Raw genomic sequence first — 20,381 nt, forward strand, 5'->3', positions numbered from 1 at the left:
CATGACACATCCCATCCATGTGACACACAAAGCTCAGAAGGTGCTGTGCTTGGAATTGCTACATGGATGCGATAACATACAAAGAAGGCATTAGACAGACCACGCATCTGCTATCACTGTATGTTTACCACTTCAGTTGCAATGGAATACTTAATAATGGTGACATCCTCTAGTGCAGATGAAACTTAAGGGATTGGAAAGTTCTAGTCTGACTTTATTACATCATTTCACAATCATTTATTTAAGATTTCAAAAGTCACTCAGATTGTAAAAATCAAAGCAAGTCTAAAACACCTAACAAAACTCAGCCTGGAACTACTGTTTTATACATATGACAGAGCACTCAGCACTTTCTCAACCCCTGTACAGGAGAATTGCTTCCCCTTCTTCCCCCAGTTTAGGCTTAGAGAATACATGCAGAAAATATATTTTTTTATATATATATATATGCATAGTATTAAAGTGAAGACGTGTAGTAAAGTAATAGAAAAATCAGAAGTACCTGGGGATGGTGGAGGCTTTCCACGTATCAGATTCTCAACTAATGATTTTTCTTCCTACCAGAGAAATAAAGAATTAGATAATCTGCTTTAAAAGTTACTTTCTGAAGTACTCTGAACAGCATCACTGCTGGAGAACTTAAGAAACAGAACTTTTGAAGCAGTTTGCATATCAACAATTTCTCATTTATGCATTTTTACATCGTTTTGCCACTTATCACTGCCATCAGTCACTTGTGGACACTTGAAACTTAGTATTTTCTTTAGATGTACAGTCCTCGAAACAATTTTATCGCTGACATAAAAGATACATAAGCATAAAGCTTCTTGACCAAACAGGATGGATAATAGCTCCCAATTGTCAGTTTATATATAACAAGACTTTAGGATAGTGAATTATGACATGAACTGTCAGTCCCTAACTGTGACTTAGTGAATAAATTAAAATGTAAAATAAATGTGGTCAAAGACTTAAAGAAAGAAAGTGACCTTAACAATGGAAGAACTGACCATTTTTGTAAATAATGTTCTAGCAACTTGATCTAGGAAACTAAACTTCTGGGTATTCTTTTTCAAGCTTATGAAAGCATGCAGATGGGCCCAACTGGAAAACCAGATAAAAATTTGCTGAAGCCAGGCTTAAACTTGGAAATTAACAGTAAGAGTCATCTCTTGCTATATAACATGACGTCTTTCACTCTCAGTTTCATTCTTTCACGTGAAGAACAAGAGAAGATATGTTTAAAAATTAATTAACAAACCCCAACTTTTACATGGCCTATTTACCTACATAGTCATACTTTTTCAAAAGGAATTATTAGCCATTCTTGTACTCCAAAAGAAAAATATTCCCTAGTAGCAATAAATTAATTTTCTTTTAAGTGACCGTAAACTATCAGCTCCTTATTACACTCTTTCCCCCAAAATTTACAGATTAATCTTCTTACCTTTAAATTTAAGCCAAGATGCTGGTCTTCTGCCAAATTAAAACAGATTTTTCAGTCAATTAAAAAAAAAGGCATTTGTAAGTCTGTAAACTGTAAGGTTCATATGGATATGTAACCATATATATACTGCAAATACATGTAAAACAGTCCTCCCAAAATCACAAATCACATCACTAACTTTCCTTTCTCTCTCTCATGGTGTATCTGGATCCTGATGTGAGACCTTAGGGTGGTGAGGCACTGGAATGGGTTGCCCAGGGAGGTTGTGAATGCTCCATCCTTGGTGGTGTTCAAGGCCAGGCTGGATGAGGCCTTGGGTGGCACGGTTTAGTGTGAGGTGTCCCTGCCCATGGCAGGGAGGTTGGAACTAGACGATCTTTAGGTCCTTTCCAGCCCTAACTGTTCTATGATTCTAAATGAAGCTGTACTGTTATCTTCCACAATTACTTTATAAGTTCACTAAAGGACAAATGAAATATTTCTGTTGATTTTACTGAGCTTGAATTCTATTGCATTTCGAACAAGGCAAGTGCAAATCTGACCACTCCCAAGATCTGCAGCACTTGCTATGTAGAAGTGGGATAAGAAACCGTTTATGTATCCCATAATTTTCAGTTTAATGCATCCACTTCCCAAATGGTTCCCAAAGCAACCCATTCTTTCTGAATATTGTTCTCTATGAAGTTTTTCAAGTAACTCCACTGAAATATTTTTGAAATAATACTGGGAGCCACATAAATAACACTGAGAAAGATAAAGATTTTTCCCAAAGGATTCAGTTCTGCTTCCTGTTTTACATCCAATAGCTAGTAGACTTCTGCCATCCTCCGTGAAAACTGCATATTGCAGCTCTGCAGCAAATTCGGATACCCACTTCTCCCAATTTTAAAAGAATGGACAAGATAATTATGCAGTAAATTTGTAATTGTTCTTACTCTCTTTTCGTATTTTTTCCTTCACAATATTCTGTTGTTACAAGAAAACAGTCTAATGACATGTCCAGTTATGAACCAAATGTCCCTGATTTAATCCATTTACTTCCTGCAAAAAAAATTATTTGTGAAGCTTAAAATTCAGAGCTTAGGGTGATAACCTGAGACTGATGATCACGTCCAGCTCTCTACTGTCAGAATCTTGTCCTGACATACAATTTTAAGGCCTAGAACTTAAAATACAGCAAGAACAATACCACTTCCCTAGAAAGGCTAAACAATCGGGTATCTTCCTACTTGAACATTTTAAAAAAAAAAAAAAATCATCTTACTGCTGATTTTCAGATATTAATTTTTTATCCAAGAAAAGATGACTGATTAAAAACATTTCCTTCTATCTCTTTACTTTTTTTTTTTCCTAGCATTGGTAGTTTCTACTGGTTTTTGGGGTTGTTTTTGTTTTTTTTTTTTTTGAGCACAGTAATACTCCAATAGTTTCCAGAGTATATGACAGTTGATATGAGGTCCTGAGATGCGATCATGAGATGGTCAAATTTCAGATCCTCAGGACAGTGAGAAGAGCATGCAGCAAGCTCACTGCCGGGCAATTCAAGAGAGCAGACTCTGGCCTCTTCAGGAACCTACTTAGTAAGGTTTCATGGGAAATAGCCCTAGACAGCAGGCGGACGCAAGACCGTTGGTTGATAGTCAAGGATCCCTTGCTACAAGCTCAGGAGTGTTGCATCCCAACTAGAAGGAAGTGCATCAGGAGGGCCTGGAGACCTTGGAAGGATAAGGAGCTGCTGAGGAAACTTCGAGTGGAAAAAAAAAGGCTTATAAAAGGTGGACACAAGAACAGGTGGCCTGGGAAGAATACAGGGATGTTGTCCGGGAAGCTAGGGACTAGGTTAGGAAAGCTAAGGCGCAGTTAGAATTAAACTTGGCTAGAGATGTGAAAGGTAACAGGAAGGGATTCTATAGGTACATAGTAAATAAAAGACAGACTAGGGACGAAGTAGACCCCCTCCAGAAGCTATCAGGAGAACTGGCTACCCTGGATTTGGAGAAGGCTGAGGTTCTTAATGACTTCTTTGCCTCATTCTTCACTGGCAAATGGTCTGACTGCACCACCCAAGTCTTGGAAGGCAGACACAGGGGCCGTGAGAATGAAGACCCTGGGCCCACTGTAGGAGAGGATCTGGTTCGAGACCATCTGAAGAACCTGAATGTGCACAAGTCCATGGGACCTGATGAAATCCATCCATGGGTCCTGAAGGAGCTGGCAAATGAAGTTGCTAAGACACTGTCCATCATATTTGAAAAATCATGGCAGTCAGGTGAAGTTCCCAATGACTGGAAAAAGGGAAATATAACCCCCATTTTCAAGAAGGGAAAATGGATGATCCAGGGAATTACAGACCAGTCAGTCTCACCTCTGTGCCTGGCAAAATCTTGGAGCAGATTCTCCTGGAAGACACGCTAGGGCACATGAAAAACAAGGAGGTGGTTGGTGACAGCCAGCATGGCTTCACTAAGGGGAAATCCTGCCTGACCAATTTGGTGGCCTTCTGTGATGGAGCTATGGAACTGACAGACAGAGGTAGAGCACTTGATGTCATCTATCTGGACTTGTGCAAAGCGTTCGACACTCTCCTGCAAGACATCCTTGTCTCTAAATTGGAGAGACATCAATTTGATGGGTGGACCACTCGGTGGATAAAGAACTGGCTGGATGGCCACATGCAAAGAGTTGTGGTCAATGACTCAATGTCCGGCTGGAGGCCAATGAGTGCTGTCCCTTAGGGATCTGTGTTGGGACCAGTCTTGTTCAACATCTTTGTCAGTGACATGAACAGTGGGATTGAGTGCGCCCTCAGTGAGTTTGACGATGACACCAAGCTGTGTGGTTCGGTTGATACGCCGGAGGTTAGAGATGCCATTCAGAGGGACCTTGACACGCTTGTGAGGTGCGCTGATGCCAACCTTATGAAGTTTAACCATGACAAGTGCAAGGTCCTACACCTGGGTCAGAGCAATCCCAGGCACAGCTACAGGTTGGGCAGAGAAAAGACTGCCCTGCGGACAAGGGCTTCGGGGTGTTGGTCGATGAGGAAATGAACATGAGTCATCGGCGTGTGCTCGCAGCCCAGAAAGCCAACCGTATCCTGGGCTGCATCAAAAGGAACACGACCAGCAGGTCAAAGGAGGTGATCCTGCCCCTCTACTCTGCTCTCGTGAGACCTCATTTGGAGCACTGTGTACAGTTCTGGTGTCCTCAACATAAAAAGGACATGGAACTGTTGGAGTAAGTCCAGAGGAGGGCCACGAGCATGATCAGGGGATTGACCCCCGAATGAAGACAGGCTGAGAAAGTTGGGGCTGTTCAGCCTGAAGAAGAGAAGGCTGCGTGGAGACCTCATAGCAGCCTTCCAGTATCTGAAGGAGGCCTATAAGGATGCTGGGGAGGGACTCTTCATTAGGGACTGTAGTGACAGGAGAAGGAGTAATGGGTTCAAACTTAAACAGGGGAAGTTTAGATTGGATATAAGGAAGAAGTTCTTTCCTGTAAGGGTGGTGAGGCACTGGAATGGGTTGCCCAGGGAAGTTGTGAATGCTCCATCCCTGGCAGTGTTCAAGGCCAGGCTGGACAGAGCCTTGGGTGACATGTTTTAGTGTTAGGTGCCCCTGCCCATGGCAGGGGGGTTTGGAACAAGTGGGGTCTCAATGAGAGCAGAGTAGAGGGGCAAAGCAGAGTAGAGAGGCATACTACATGAGAAGGCATACTACATGAGAAGGCATACTACATTAGAGGGTAATACTATATGATAATTTTACTCCTAGGGTGAAATAAGGGCCTTAAAAGGTATGCATTTTGACTTAAAGCAAGCTTATTTACCTTGTATTTGCACATTTGACTCATCCACCAGCACCTGAAACTCAGTTTCATGAGAAGGCGCCTCCTTCTTTTCACCATTTGTACTAGGAGATGGTGGAAACTCTTCCTATATAAAAATAAGACAAGCCAAAATCATGGTAACACTGTTGAAATAGTCCATTTGTCTTGACATCTGTATGAAATCTTCAGTATACTATTGTCCCAGTCGCGTATGGAATTCTACTCCAATATTTTAAGACAATATGATATTTTATATATTATTATTATTATAAGGATGACCATGAGCCAACACTGTGCCCTTGTGGCCAAGAAGGCCAATGGCATCCTGGGGTGTATTAGAAGGGGGGTGGTCAGTAGGTCGAGAGAGGTCCTCCTTCCCCTCTACTCTGCCCTGGTGAGACCGCATCTGGAATATTGTGTCCAGTTCTGGGCCCCTCAGTTCAAGGACAGGGACCTGCTGGAGAGAGTCCAGCGCAGGGCAACTAAGATGATTAAGGGAGTGGAGCATCTCCCTTATGAGGAAAGGCTGAGGGAGCTGGGTCTCTATAGTTTGGAGAAGAGGAGACTGAGGGGTGACCTTATTAGTGTATATAAATATATAAAGGGGGAGTGTCATGAGGATGGAGCCAGGCTCTTCTTAGTGGCAAACAATGATAGGACAAGGGGTAATGGGTACAAACTGGAACACAAGAGGTTCCACTTAAACTTGAGAAGAAACTTCTTCTCAGTGAGGGTGACGGAACACTGGAACAGGCTGCCCAGGGAGGTTGTGGAGTCTCCTTCTCTGGAGACATTCAAAACCCGCCTGGACACATTCCTGTGTAACCTTATCTAGGTGTTCCTGCTCTGGCAGGGGGATTGGACTAGATGATCTTTTGAGGTCCTTTCCAATCTCTAACATACTGTGATACTGTGTAATAAATTAGAAGACATACTAATGTTTTGCTTGTTTTAGGCCTCTATGTATACAAAATCTAAGCCTTAAAACGATCGATGAGAGGTAGGAAACTATAATAGCCATTTAGTTCACAGGGCAAATATTCCCTGTCACCTTATTCAGTCACAAGAGCCCATGAAATTATCCTACATTTACTTGTTTGCTCTTAATAAAAGGTCAACCATTTATTTACTGTATCACAGCATTGAGGGATTCAAGAATAATTTTTAACACTGCCTTCACTGTTTTTCCCCTGTTAATGGGATACAAGTGTTCCACATATTCCACTCACTCCCTTTTTTTTTACTCCTCTCTGACTACTATCTCTTCAGTTAGGTGCATTTTCTGGTTTCTTCCACGTACACAGCATTTTATTGCCTCTTTACTATTCAGTTACTTCTTCCTGTTTGCTAAAATTTTGCATAACTTTAGACTGAATTTTAAATGTGTCTTAGGAGTATTAAGCTGCCCACTGCTTGTTACTACTTGTTAAGAGAATCCAAAACTGTAACATAGGAAACTCCAGTGGTCTTCAAGACAACAATTATTTTGTTTGATTCTGAATACCCTGTCTCTATCTAGGTCTCTGCTCATTAGCACAATACCGAATCATTAACCATTTAAAAGTACAGTTCCTACTGCTTTTTTAACAGCCTACTTATACAACTGTTATGCTCAACATAAAATACTGGACATTTTACAAGACTAAATTATGCACAATTACTATATACAACACCAGCGTTTTTCTGATAAGAAAAGGTATGTAATAATCTGGCATATGCAATCTGAGATCAACAAATCTAACTCAGGTAGCAGTAAAGCAACCACAAAAAGAAAGATGTGAAATAAAAATTTATTAACTGTCTGAAGAATAAGAAGAGAATGAAAAGTCTTAGACATTTTTAATATTTGCACTAATATATTAAAACATGGTAAAGGAATTAATGCATTTGAAAACCCTACCTTTTTTTTCTTGCAGGAAACAGCATAAACAGCATTAGTTCTAATGTTTTCTCCCCTTCTCTCATTACTCTGACAGCTGGACTCTGCCTCTTTCTCAGCATCCGAAAGATAGGTATCCATGTCCTCATCCTCACCATAATTGCCTGATATTTCCAGGGACTGCACAGGAGATCTGTCACTACCATCAAAATTCCAGTTGGGCCTGCAAGTAGAAAGCAGTTTAAAGTCTGTTTTAGCGTTGCTTACTTTTCCATAAAAATAAACACTAATAAAGCAGAACCATGGTCTTACAATATACACAAGTCCAAATAGCCAAAACAAACAGACATCTAAGCTTCTGTTAGCTGCAAATGAGCAATATAGCCTATATGTATGCTTTAAAATAGATGATTAACACTGCAGCTAGATTTTCTTCTCTGTCTTAAAAAGAAAGCCAGATCAGAGATAGATGGTTGCTAACTCTACTGGAAGAAGAGTCTGAAATAACTATTTAGCACAAAGGAAATATCTGATGTAATTCAGATGATTACTCAGTGATTAACTGTTTGTGTAATTGATTGTTATTTGGCAGAAAAAATACATGGTTTTACATGTGACTGCTGTACAGTCCAAATCTCAATGTTATGCATACAGTGAAAACTATGCATAACAACACTTAATAAGAAATGGGGTAAGGACTGCAGATGCTTCAGACCCAATTTATGATGTGATGAGAAAAAGTCAGCAGCTATAATAGCAGGAGTTGCCTGTAACTCTTTAGAAATATTTTATTATTGGCAAATTCTATTTGTAATACAAGGTATCAAACCACAAAGTATACACTACCCCATTCCAATCTCTGTGGCTGTAGCATACGGTTCAAAACATTCCTGTTCCACATAGCTGGAATCACTTTCAGAAAGTGATCTCTGCCGAGGCTGAGGAATAGCAACAGTGCGCCCTGTTAGTGTTGTTGCAAGGATAGCGGCTGCTAGAGCTGATCTGGAACAAAACAGAATAAAGCAATGAAACAATACTGATGTCTCCTCTGTGCTCCACATTTTATGCCTTTCTTTTTTGTTGCAAAATATTTTCACTATTTAAGCAAAGCAAAATGTTTAAGTTAACAAGCATAAGCAACAAAACTCCCAAAGTAAAGCACAAAACTGGACAAGCTATTTTAACACAGCTATCTTAAGAGTGAAGTACTATATCTATTGGGTTTTCCGAATCACACGCATGAAAATCATGGAATATACTGAGTTACATTCCCCAAATTGACATAGATAATTTACAGTACTTAGCATTCACTTTAGCCATAACAATACTACCTGGCATTGTGTTGAAAAAGTGTTCCATATTGTTATTTTGCCTTCTAGTTTCCATTACTCCCTAATCTGAACCTTTTACTGGTAACTGAAGCTGCTAATAAACACTGGAACATTGCAGAGTAGGGCAAGTACAAGTAGATAGAAGCACCTATTTGTGGGATGCTGCGGAGAATAGGGAAGAGTAAGATGTAGAGGAAAAAACAAGTAGGAACAAAGATTAAAGGAGAGAAACAGTGAGGACTGTAAAAGAAACAACAGCAACTGGAGGTCAAAAAGGAAGACAACATGAACTAGGAATAAGTAGGAATGTTACAGACACTAGAAAGACCAAGGAAGACAAACCAGAACTGAACTAAACAGAGAGAAAACAAAAAAAACCTGCAAGAAACTACAAATGAAAAGAAAAAAAAAAGTTCTATTTTCTATTTATGCAACTTTCCTATGCAGCTAATTCAAATCCAATCCAGCATGGTTTTACAAGCCAATTTTTTTTAAGTCTCTGCTTTTTTTAATATACAATAAAGTGGCATGTTAGTTACATTAAATTTAAGCTTTTCTAATGAGCTACAATTTCCTGACTCCTGGTACTAATACTGTTACAGTCCTACATGTTACTGTAGCCAAATTCAAAATGGCCCCAACTTTAAACAGTTAATTCGTCTTTAATTGACTCAGATTTATAAGAAATTACATATTCATAATGGTCATTGTCCTAATTATTCAGCATGCTTAGGAGTGGAAGAAAAACTAGAAGCTTTAAAATTCAAAGAAGGAAACTGCCTCAGTTAAAAATATATTCTATTTATGAAAAGGTTTACATAAATACTACAACAAGGACATGCAATTCTCTTAATCATGCTTTTCTAGTGTGCAATTGCAGTTGATGAAGAAAAAACCAAACCAAAACAAAGAACTAGACACCTACCTGGGCCTTTCTGGAGAAGGGTTTGGACTACGAGGGGGAGGGGTGCGGGGAACTGCAGGTTTAGGAGCTATGGTAGCAGCAGGGACCAGGCCATGAGCTATATGTTTCTGAACAATTTAAAATAAAATTAGTTGACAATGACTTTAAGGATCACAATAAAAAAATAAAAAAATAAAAAAAAAAACCAAACCAGAACTGAACATGCACAAAACCTAACAATGCAAAATAACTTAAAAAGAACAACTATGTGCAATTAATGTAAACAGACTAAATGGTTCCAAGTTTAACCTTTTAAGAGGTACAAACAACTGTTAATGAAGGTTAGAAATGTAATTTATGTAAGACCCATGCATGTAGGTTTTCCATCAGCTATATTACAATCTGCAAAACCAGAATTTGAACTTACTCAATTCAAGTTTGGCTTAGTTTGGGTTGTTGGTTGTTTTTTTTTTTTTTCTTCTGTATATATAAAAGAGAAAAGGAGTAGTAAGAAATTTACAAAGGATAACATTAAATACCAGCTCTGAAAAACTGGGACTGGAGTTCCCTACAAAGAGTGCTTTGAATGGAATCACATAATGGTTGAAGTTGAAGGGGAGCTCTTGTGATTACCTAATCCAAGTCCCTGCTCAAAGCAGAGTAAACTAGAAAGGGCTGATTGGGATCCTGTCCACTTGGGTTTGGAGTTCCATCATCACAGTATTTTTAAAATTATTATTGTGGAACACCCTTACATTGGTCCTTACAGTATATTTTTATATTACTACATTTAAGTTGAATTTTTTGTGTTTGATTTTGTGCCCATCTGCCTCTTGTCTTTTCTCTACACATCAGAAAATACTATGTCATAACCAAGCACACCACCTTTTTTATGGAGTAAAACAGCTAAGTTTCTGGTATTTCTGCAACAGTTTGGATGTTGGGTGTTTTGTCGGTTTTTTTCGTTAGTGCATGTGTGTGTGTCCCCCCGTTATTCTTGGTTGTCTTCTCCAGCAGGGTAATGAACAGGTGAACTTTACAGGAAGGCACATCAAGTAACTAAATGGTGCATTACAAAGACTGTCTTTTTACTTGGTCTTACACTGCAAATGCTCTTTAATTCTAGAAGTCTGTCTGGTATGCACCATTCTGTTAACTAAAGATGCTATTAATGGCAGATGTCTTACTGTGATTACCAGGGAATACAGCTGTGGGAGAAGCATGCTCTCAAACCTCAAAGTAAGACAATATAAGATCAATACTTTGTTTTCATTCTAATAACAAAAAACCCCACTTCAATTACTTCAAGAGCGTTGGATGCCAACATCCGCACCGTTGCTAGCAATACTACAACCCTTGGCTGCTCTAATCTTTCACTATGAGCCTTCCTCAGTTCCCTCTGCAGCAACGACCGTGCGCTCAGATCACCTCCACAAGCGCTAGCAGCGACCGATCTGCGCGTCGGCCGGGGGATACAGCCCCGACAGCGCCGGGAGGGGGAGGGAGGGAACCGCACCCAGCCGGGTGCTCTGGAGCAGACACGCAGGCCCAGAACTGGTGAAAGCACCGCACCAGCACCCGGCCTCCGCACACCTTTTCTGGGCTTAGGATTTATCTTTCTTTCCGTTTTTCACTTCAAAGTGCTCGGCCATCACCGCCATCAACCGCAGGGCGCGGCCACCTTCCCCGAGAGCCTCCGCTCGCCCCGCCCAGGCACGGCCCCCCGCCTGCCCCAGCGCTGGCTCCTCTTCACGGGCACAGAGACGCGGGACGGCAGGGGGGTACTCACGAAGGCGCCCCTGCGACCTCTCCTGAAGCTGAACGCCATTGGCACTTAGAGGGAACGGGTCTTCTCCGCCACCGCCTCCTGAGTACTTGCTCTCTGCCTCTGACGCTTCTCTCGTCGCTACCCGCCTGGTAACAACGGCGCGACAGATTTGCTGCGGGTTTGCGCTCCCCCAATCAATACACACCTTACTCACTCCTCTACCGGCCTTAGCAACCTACCAGTGGTGAGGCCCGCCCCAACCTGCCTCCTCATTCGCTCACGGGCGGGGGGCTCTCGCTTCCTATTTGCTGGCTCCGCTGTCAGCCGGGCGCGCCCTCGGAGGCGGGTTGTTCGTGTGGTGGTGCGGGGGGATGCTTCTGCCGAGCGGGGGGCGGCTGTTCGTGGCTGGTTTCTCTGATACCCGAGGGAGGGCTGCGGCCCTGCGAGGTCGGGGTGCCCGGGACGGACCTCAGCCTCTTCCCAGCAGGTCAGCGGTGGCCCGGCGGGACCTTTAGGGCCGTCCTCCGCTCCTCTCGGAGGAGCCCGAGCGGGGCTGCAGTATGTGGCTCGGAGTGGTGGTGGTTGCGGTCGTACCGGCTCGTCTTCTCTTTAAATCGTGCTTTACCCTCAAAGGCTCCGGTTTTCCCCTAAAGTTAGAACACTGCATAAAGCTGAAAATCGTTTCTGCCTTCTAATAATCTGTCTGGAGACTTTTACCAGCTGAGGGCTGGAGATGCCTTTGGAGACAGCTTTGTAATTGAAGCAGGCCTTCTCCCAGCAAGGGTGGATGAAGGCGTAGAAAAGGCAGTGTGCGTTTGTGGTTTGTTTTTATGGTTTGTTTTTGGTTTTGTTGGGGTTTTTTTTCCTAACCATCAGCTTGTCATAATTCAGGTATTTTTCTGTAGTTAGTAGAATTTGCAAAAGAACTGCGTGTATTCAAGTAAACAGAGATGCTTACTGATTTGATATGTTAACTATAAGGTGGCATCAGAGAGGAGATAGTGTCTCTTCCAGAGTATTACATCTTACACATTTTAATAATAAAATTAAGATTGGAACAGGTTTATAAAATGTGTTAATCTCTCTTCCACATTTTTTTCTAGGGTGTAACTGTTACCAATGACAACAAAAGCAAACTTTCCTGTGACAGCAGGATCTATAGTTGTACCTTACGGGCATGTGATTGGAAATGAGAAGTGGAGAGGGTCAGAGATAGCCCAAAGGCTACAAGGTAAGCACAAGCTGGAAGAGGAAAAGCAATTCGGGCAAAGCTTTCCCCTCTATTGCTCCCTATGGTTAATATTGCCTGGAATATGCTTTACTCTGTGTCTGACTGATCTGTATTTGTGGTGCAATCTATGTTAGCAGGCTGAAAATTATTTTTTGTCTATCATACATCTACATGGTCAGTTCTGTCATACTTGCATAGCTGCAGAGCACTGCAGGGAAGGAGCAGAAGTATCTACTTCTTGGGAACCGCAGCAGTGGGACTATTGTGAATATGCATCTCCACTGAAGTCCCTTGAATTTACGCAGATACTGGGACTGTGCTATCATCTCATGGCACAGCAAACTAAATTAAGGTGATCCTTCCACAGTAACATATGATAGTCTTTGTTAAAGACCAGAGTTCACCAAGAAGCTACAGTATGTTCAAGTCTGTAGTTTGGAAGTGTTATTAATTGGCATTACTAAAGGCATCACACAGTACTTTGAATTGCTTATACCAGCTTTGCTTAAAAAGATGAAAAGCTTTCAAAGAATATGAAGTTCATTGTCAAGTCACTAGAATTACTGACACATTAGGAAGATTATGCTATGAAATAATTATTAGTATATTTTCAACTACTGTATTTTTTTCTGTTAACCATCTCTCCTTCAGGGAGAGCGAGACTCATCTTTGAAGATGACTTGGGACTTGTGGATTTTCATATTTCAAACAGAATTTGCATTTTATATATTTCTGAAGCAGATTTGGTTGCAGGGGATGAATTCAAACGAAGATTGGTTCGGTTTAGAAATGTAAGTACTACACAGAGAAAAGGAAGAGTTTTCAGTTGGTATTTGTTTATTCCATGCTTCTGTGTTATTTATAAATTCTAGTGGGGCTTAACTTTTGTGATAGTTTACACATGAAAGCTGAAAAAATAAGCAGCTGTGTAACTGTTGTATTAAACCTCAGTACAGTTGCTGAAACTTCTATTTTTCCTCTGTTCCACTTCCAGGCAGCTCATACTCAATAGAAGTTTTCTCTCTGTTGCATTGCATCTACTTGTTATTAACAAAGTCTTTTCTCCTTTTTTCCTTTCCATACAGGCCAGTAGTCTTGGGGGAATTGTAATTGTAGAGAAAACTCAAATAAGTGATCAATACTTCTTAGCAGTACAAAAGCTTGTTGTGCTAGAACTTGGAATGGTGTTGCTTCCTGTGGCAAATCAAGGAGAAGCTTCTCAACTTATTATTCAGCTAGTAAGTTTTTACATTAGTAGACAAATACTTGTTAAAATATGGGGCATGAGAATAACCTGTTTTCTCACACTCATCACCCTTTAAAGAAAGAATACCTGAGATCTTAAAGGAACACAATCTATTTTGTTGCTTAAATGTAAGGAATAAATATCCTGCAACAGTAACAGTTTAGTGGAAAGAGGGCTTATTTGGGAACAAAGGAAAAAAGGTGAAGAGTACTGGATTTTTTGTATGTGATCGTGCACTGAGGTGCTGCTGAACAGCATTAGGCAATCCTCAGCTCAGTTCTCTGTCAAAACCAACTTGAGATTTTGCCTTGTTTTATGCTGGGGAAACTGTGTTCTTAGTTGTTTCTCTTTTCCTTTATCCATACCCTGATTGCATCAAAAAGATGACAAATTCATTGTTTTAATTCATGGTTGGTGTTAAGGAGATTTGGCTTCCTAGTGAGGCGTTGTGGATCTGCGTCAAAGTCCCTAATAAGGGCGCATACTTAAGGAGGGCGCTGTTAAAACTTCCCAGTGATTGCATTGAACTCAGTTAAGATGAAAGGAACTATTTTAAACCACAAAAGCAGCGCCCCAGCAGAGGGCACTTAGTATCGCTTACGGGTTTGTTTTGCTTCAGGTCCGTGAACAAAGTAAGGATCCCGGTAGTAACCCCTTTCTCCATAAACAACGTTCTCGGCTGGCAGAGCCATCGGTGTTTCGGACGGTGCAACAAATTCCAGGAGTTGGGAAAACAAAAGCTCTGCTTTTACTGCAACAGTTTGGAAGCATCCACCGGCTTTGCAATGCATCTGTCGAAGAGCTTGAGCTAGTAGTTGGACAAACGGCAGCACAACAAATCTACACTTTCTTAAGTTCCTGATGGTCACATGTAGTGCTGTTTTGCAAAACAGACCTTCTGTTTGTTTCTTAGAATTACAAAATTTTGTCTTCAATAATAGCATATTATGGCAATTTCTATAATCCTGGTAACAGTTGGAAGGTATTGACTGATTATCTAGGTATTCTACTGCTACCGCTTTACAGCTGTTCTACCCATGTGGATTAAGCTGTGAAAATTGCTTTGGGAAGTGGGCTGTAAAGTGTTTTGCATCTGTCTTGTACAAAAACAAGAGAGAAAGCATCCATGGAAAAATACGCAGAAGCAATTTGCTTGCCTGCTTTCATCTTAAAGAAGTAAACACCTTGTTATAATACTGCGAGGTGTGATCTTCTCAGTAGTTAGAGATGTGAGTTACAGTGCTTTAAATGGGAAGCATCTATTGCTTTATAGTAATATATTTTAGAACATTTTGGAATTCCTTTGGAAAGTCCTACAGGAATAAATCTTTGACTTTATACTAACTTATTTCTCTGGTTCCTTTTTCAGTTCACAGGGTGTTATCAAATTTATTCCCTTGTGCCTAATATCCAAAATCTTGGTTAATTAATGTTTTTCTTTTGAATATAGGTTGCAATAATAAATTTCAATATATTTTGAAATATTATCAAGTGTAATGTATTAATTATAAATTATAATATGCTCTACAACCAAAATAGTATGCAAAACTTTTATCAAAATTCATAATTTGCCTTGTTCTCTCAGTATTCATAATTTAAAAAGTTATTTGTAAAGAGGATGATTGGTTTTCCTGACATCCTGCATTTGATTTTAAATTACATTCTTATCCTATTTAATAAGGGTAAAATCGCCTTTTCCCTTGGGTGCCCCTTAAGGAGGTATATTAAAAGCTTCTTTCAGTCTGCTTTGGTTTTGGATCACAGCAGGAAGACAGTTGAGCAGGATTTTCAGCTCCCTTTTGTAAACTAAAGAGAAGTGAATAGTAAAACCTTGGTACCTTTGTGACCAATCTCACTCTCTGGTTTGCAGATAAACCTGTGTTGTGGTTTAAGCCCATTTGGTAATTTAACACCACCCAGCTGTTCACTCACTCCCCTCTTCTCCCTTCTGGGTAGAATGGGGAGGAGAATCAAAAGAATGTAAACCCCACGGGTTGAGATAAGAACAGTCCAGTAACAGGTATAACACAAAACCACTGCTGCTACCACCAATAGTAATAATGATAAGGGAAATAACAAGGGAAGAGAATATAAAACTGGAAAGGAGACAAAAACACCAATAAACACAAGTGATGCACAATACAATGGCTCACCACCTCCCAACCCAACCCGAGCAGCATTCTGAGCCTTCTGGGTGACTCCCCTCCAGGTTATGTACTAGGCATGACGTGCTGTGGTATGGAATACCCCTTTGGCTAGTTTGAGTCAGGTATTCTGTCTCTGCTTCCTCCCTGCTTCTTGTGCCCCTTGTTCCTGGCAGAGCATGAGATTGAAAAGTCCTTGATCAGAGTAAGCATTACTTAGCAACAACTAAATCACTGATGTGTCATCAGCACTGTTCCCAGACGAAAGCCAAAACACAGCACTACCAGCTACTAGGAAGGAGAAAAACAACTGCTACAGCTGAACACAGGACAACTGTTACTTATATTGATTCTGTAGTTGGGGTGAAAGTACACTTACTTATAATTTGGACATAAATATTTAACTTACAGAATAATAACCACCAGAATTTTCCAGAGCAAGATAATAGTTTATTACAAATAGGGAATTGTTAAGTTTCTTTATAAATCTGCTTGTTTATTCCCTCATCTCTCAGACATCTCAGTCACACTGCTATGGAGACTCGATTTCACATCTAAAATTATGCACCCATTGATGTTGCAAAATTAACACCTTTTTAATTCTTCAAATGGCCTACTCAATGCATTAAATAAAGTTCAAGTAGTAACAATTACTATTAATGGACTTATAAACTGAGCTAGTAAGTTACTGCAAACCTTCATTTAACTTTATAGTAGCCTTGTACATCTTTGTGGACAGAAACAAATACCTTCTTGCTCAGATCACAAGAGTAACTTGCTATGAAATTAGTATTCGCCTTAAGTTAGCTGTTGGCTGCCACTCAGTGTAGAGTGAGTCTTTAGGTAGCTGACAGAAAATACCAAGTATGTATTTGAGAAGTCCAAATTTTTACTTGGGCTGGTGGAGGGGTTGAGGATGCACTTAAATTAAAGACAACCCCCAACTTTTCACCAAGGACTAGCAAGTGTGGTGATGGGAATGGAAAGGCAGTTAATCATGCAGCTAAGAGAAAAGATATCAGCAGAAAGACTACCATGGTGGGCTAAGAAAACAAACAGCTGGAACTCATGTGACTTTAACAAAATCTTTGGCAGCTTGATAGTAATTTTAGCCATACATACAATGTAAATCTCTTCTGTATGCAATATTGTATGGCAGGGTCTTACATATCAGCACAACTGCTGCTGCTTGTGTGCGTAAAGAAGTGCTACTACAAGTACATGCGAAGAATTAACGACTAAGGATAGGTGAGTCAAGTAATTTACAACATTTTTTTTATGTACACTTCAAAGGGAAACTCTAGAAATATGTTAACACTCCCTAAGGAAGCAAGTTTTAGACTTATTAAGTTCCTGTATTATACAATACAAACTGAAGGCAAACAGTTTCTTAGGTCTTTCTAAGCAATATTAGAGAAACATGCAAGAGGTACGCCAGCATCAGACAGTGCAAACCTACAAATTATGTGATATTATGGAAGCTGCAGCAGAATCAAAGAGCTACTACAAAATGGCATAATCTGGTTTTTATTATTCTTAAATAAGTCTCATCAACATATTTACACCTATTACATAAGAAACTGAAAATGAATGACAACATTCAAGTCTACACTCGGATAAAAACTTGCCCTTTATTTTAAGTTTTGAGTATCAAACAGCATATATCTACTCTGTAGATGGCAATGTTAACTAACACTACAGTGTTAGCAATCTTCAATTATTAGCCATTTCAGAAAACAACAGAATCTCAGAGAAATGCTCACAGTTATTTTTTGCCTTCCTCTTTAATATATATAGCCCAAGCTTACTCATATCCATTTGGTTTTTTTACTTGGTGCGATAGTAAATAAATATTGTGCCACTCAGACTCAAGCATTTTTTTTATCCCCACAGTTTATGTACTCTTGATCAACATACTAGATTATGTCAACTTTAAGATCTGTTCCACAGCTATCAATTTTATCAAGTCTAATGAGATCCAAGTCTTACGGTAAGTTTGTTGCATAATTTCAACAGGAATAAAACCTGTTTTTAACAATTGAATCATCAGGCATTTAAAATGTAACCTGGATCAGAACAAGAGCAGAGTAGAAGACTTTTGTAGTTCAAAAGATCTTCTGACTTCTAAGCCTTCTAATTCTCTTCCAGAATCAAATTAACTATTCAGTACACCTAGTACTCACAGCAAGCAAATGTCTCTGTGTAAACCCCACAATTACATGACACTGCCTCTTAGCACAAGGCTGGCTTCTCTGAATAACATTATTGTCTCTTGCCTGTGTTTTGTTAAGATAATTCTTAGAGTAGTGTTAAGTGATTAAACTTTTACAGAAAAATCATCCTTTAATGTTTGTTTTGCATGCAGCATCAGTTTATAATAAATAACTCCTATCAGTTATAAAAAAAAAAAAAAAAAAATCAGTCATGATACTGTATTTTGAAATTCCAAAGGAATCCAGTCCTCACCTAAGCAATTTCATCATCTACATCTTGTTATTGCAAACCTCCCAAACCACTTCATTCTGACCTTCAGTACATAAGTTTTACAGTTTTTGCCAGCCCCTGACCTTCATAGTGGCTCAATGACAGTAAATAGTCAGTGGCATTTGTCTGAATTTATACGTGTATATATAGAAATAAAATTGATCAATATTTTATGTACATTCAAAAGAAACACATCATGTTAACAGATCCTTCTGAAAGATTCAATACAATGAACTTTCTGTATTCAGAAGTGTGAAGGGAGAAAGCTTCTTTTTAACCTGAGAGCTTCCAGCCACAGCTGAAGGCAGGCAGAGGGTACTTGCAGCTTTCTGTCTATTTTTAGTTCCCCAGCTTAGAAAAGGCAGTTTCAGTGGGGCTTTCTTTGTCTGATCAATCTTATCCTCTTCCATGGCTAAACAGATTAGGGAGTATGTCTTCTGCATTCCCACTGAGTAAGTTGCACTCTTACTATGCTGTAGGAAAGAGAGAAGCATTATAACAATCAGTCGGCCAAAATGGGTCAAAATTTTGAAGATAACAAAAGCTTACTGTGCAAACAGTTTTCCAAGGCAGAGCACAGCAAGCTTGCTGTGCTAATGACATACTAAGGGAACACAAGCCCCTTCAGCATGCTGCTGTTGTGGTATTTTGCCCATATAGACTGAAGGGTATACTACACACAGTGTAACGGACTTGTAAATCTTTTCCATAGGTTCAGTTATAGTTCGCGTTTGTTGGCTTCTAGCATAACTGTATAATATAAAACCTCCCTACAAAGCTTAGGTGTCTAGATCTTGCACTAATCTTTGAAGGGAAGTCTTTTTTGCTGCTTTTGGACAGGTTCCATGTTGACTGCAACTATGACAACAAGAGCACATAGGACACCCTTTAGGAATACCCGAAAGGCACAGCCTACTCTGTCCTATCTGAGCTCTTCCCTGAAGCAATTTGATTATATTGTAGTCTCTTGTTTCCAGTAGCAGCTTAGAAGGGCAGGGGTGCAATCCCTTATTTTCAATAAGAAAAATCAAATTCTTAAACCAAGAAAACCTAACAGCAGTAAGAGCACCGTGATCACTTCTAAGGCAATGCTACTTCAGTGCCTAAGCTTGCCAGGGAACATTAGGAGCAGTGGATTTAGCTGAACTACAGGTTCTCTCACACTACAAACAAAGTTACTCATAGCTTAACATTTTTTAATCTTGTGATCATTTTTCCTTAGTCTAAAGCTTCTACAGCAGCTTAGTAACTGACTAGACAGTTAAAGTCCACCAAAATAAAAGATACATAGACTAATTCATGATGTAACACGGAAGTCATGATCATTTATGTTACCAGTGCATAGAAAATAAGCATGTGGTCTTGGCTGTTCTATTTCATGCCATTATTATTCTATTGTGGCTTTTCCAGTGCTGAACATGGCAATATTTTCATCCTCTATGCCAAGTTAGAGGAAAATAAACTATGCCCTGGAATTTATAATGCAATTAATCTAAGTAGCTCCACTACGTAGAAACCCACCACCCAGACATTCTTGTGCACACATCTCTACTTTAGCTCGCCAAGTCAGAATGATTTAAACAGACTGCTTAAAACTGAACACATGCCCGAATGCTTTATATATTCACTGATGGAGTGGGGTATCTGACTACATGAAAGTAAGCATTAAGCAGGCACTGAAGCCAGGAAAGTAAAAAACACGCTCACACATCCAGTCTGCAAAACACTTTTGCCTCATTACATACCACAGATGCCGTTGTATCCTGGCAGCTGATAACCTCAAACTCGATGGGCTGCGCTCCCACACTTCTGAATTTTTCCAGCACCTCATTCACTCCAAGCCACTTGCAATCCACGCCACCAACTGAAACTATGTAGTCACCTTCTTTTAAGCCCGCTAACTGTCAAAAAAATTTATGCACAGGTTATCATCTGGAATTACAAAGATGGGTAAAATATTTTGGTCATCATACGCTATCTGCCCTGAAGGCATTTTCCTCTTAGATGCTATGAAACCATTGTCTAGCCAGACACATGGGAAGTGTGCACCTAATATAAAGACACAGAACTTGAAGTACACAGATTACCTATTTTAGTTACCGTTGATAAATGTGATTCT

At 39.9% G+C, this 20,381-nt stretch overlaps 3 protein-coding genes across 3 annotated transcripts in view; 1 reads left to right on the forward strand and 2 right to left on the reverse strand.

Moving 5' to 3' along the window:
• Positions 1-11,284, reverse strand: part of CEP89 (centrosomal protein 89) — a 37,160-nt gene extending 25,876 nt beyond the window's left edge. The window contains exons 1-7 of the mRNA XM_080637462.1: positions 11,179-11,284; positions 9,411-9,517; positions 8,001-8,156; positions 7,176-7,377; positions 5,276-5,381; positions 1,448-1,476; positions 503-557 (exon numbers count right to left, since the gene is read on the reverse strand). Coding sequence (XP_080493588.1) covers positions 503-557; positions 1,448-1,476; positions 5,276-5,381; positions 7,176-7,377; positions 8,001-8,156; positions 9,411-9,517; positions 11,179-11,217 — 694 coding nt within the window. The 5' untranslated portion in view covers positions 11,218-11,284. The remainder of the gene's footprint in view (positions 1-502; positions 558-1,447; positions 1,477-5,275; positions 5,382-7,175; positions 7,378-8,000; positions 8,157-9,410; positions 9,518-11,178) is intronic.
• Positions 11,285-11,544: 260 nt separating this feature from the next.
• On the forward strand, positions 11,545-14,552 carry FAAP24 (FA core complex associated protein 24). The gene is made up of 5 exons (XM_080637753.1): positions 11,545-11,644; positions 12,261-12,388; positions 13,040-13,179; positions 13,474-13,626; positions 14,254-14,552. Exons 2-5 carry the CDS (start codon positions 12,277-12,279, stop codon positions 14,494-14,496), a joined length of 648 nt encoding a protein of 215 aa, XP_080493879.1. The 5' UTR covers positions 11,545-11,644; positions 12,261-12,276; the 3' UTR covers positions 14,497-14,552.
• A 3,931-nt stretch (positions 14,553-18,483) lies between these two features.
• RHPN2 (rhophilin Rho GTPase binding protein 2) overlaps positions 18,484-20,381 on the reverse strand; it is a gene marked incomplete at both ends in the record, with an annotated part of 28,691 nt that continues 26,793 nt past the window's right edge. Inside the window, 2 exons of the mRNA XM_080636778.1 lie at positions 18,484-18,735; positions 20,008-20,163. Of these exons, the coding sequence (XP_080492904.1) occupies positions 18,484-18,735; positions 20,008-20,163 (408 nt within the window). The remainder of the gene's footprint in view (positions 18,736-20,007; positions 20,164-20,381) is intronic.

Source organism: Psittacula echo (genome assembly GCF_963264785.1).
Source record: "Psittacula echo genome assembly, chromosome: Z".
Lineage (NCBI taxonomy): Eukaryota > Metazoa > Chordata > Aves > Psittaciformes > Psittacidae > Psittacula > Psittacula echo.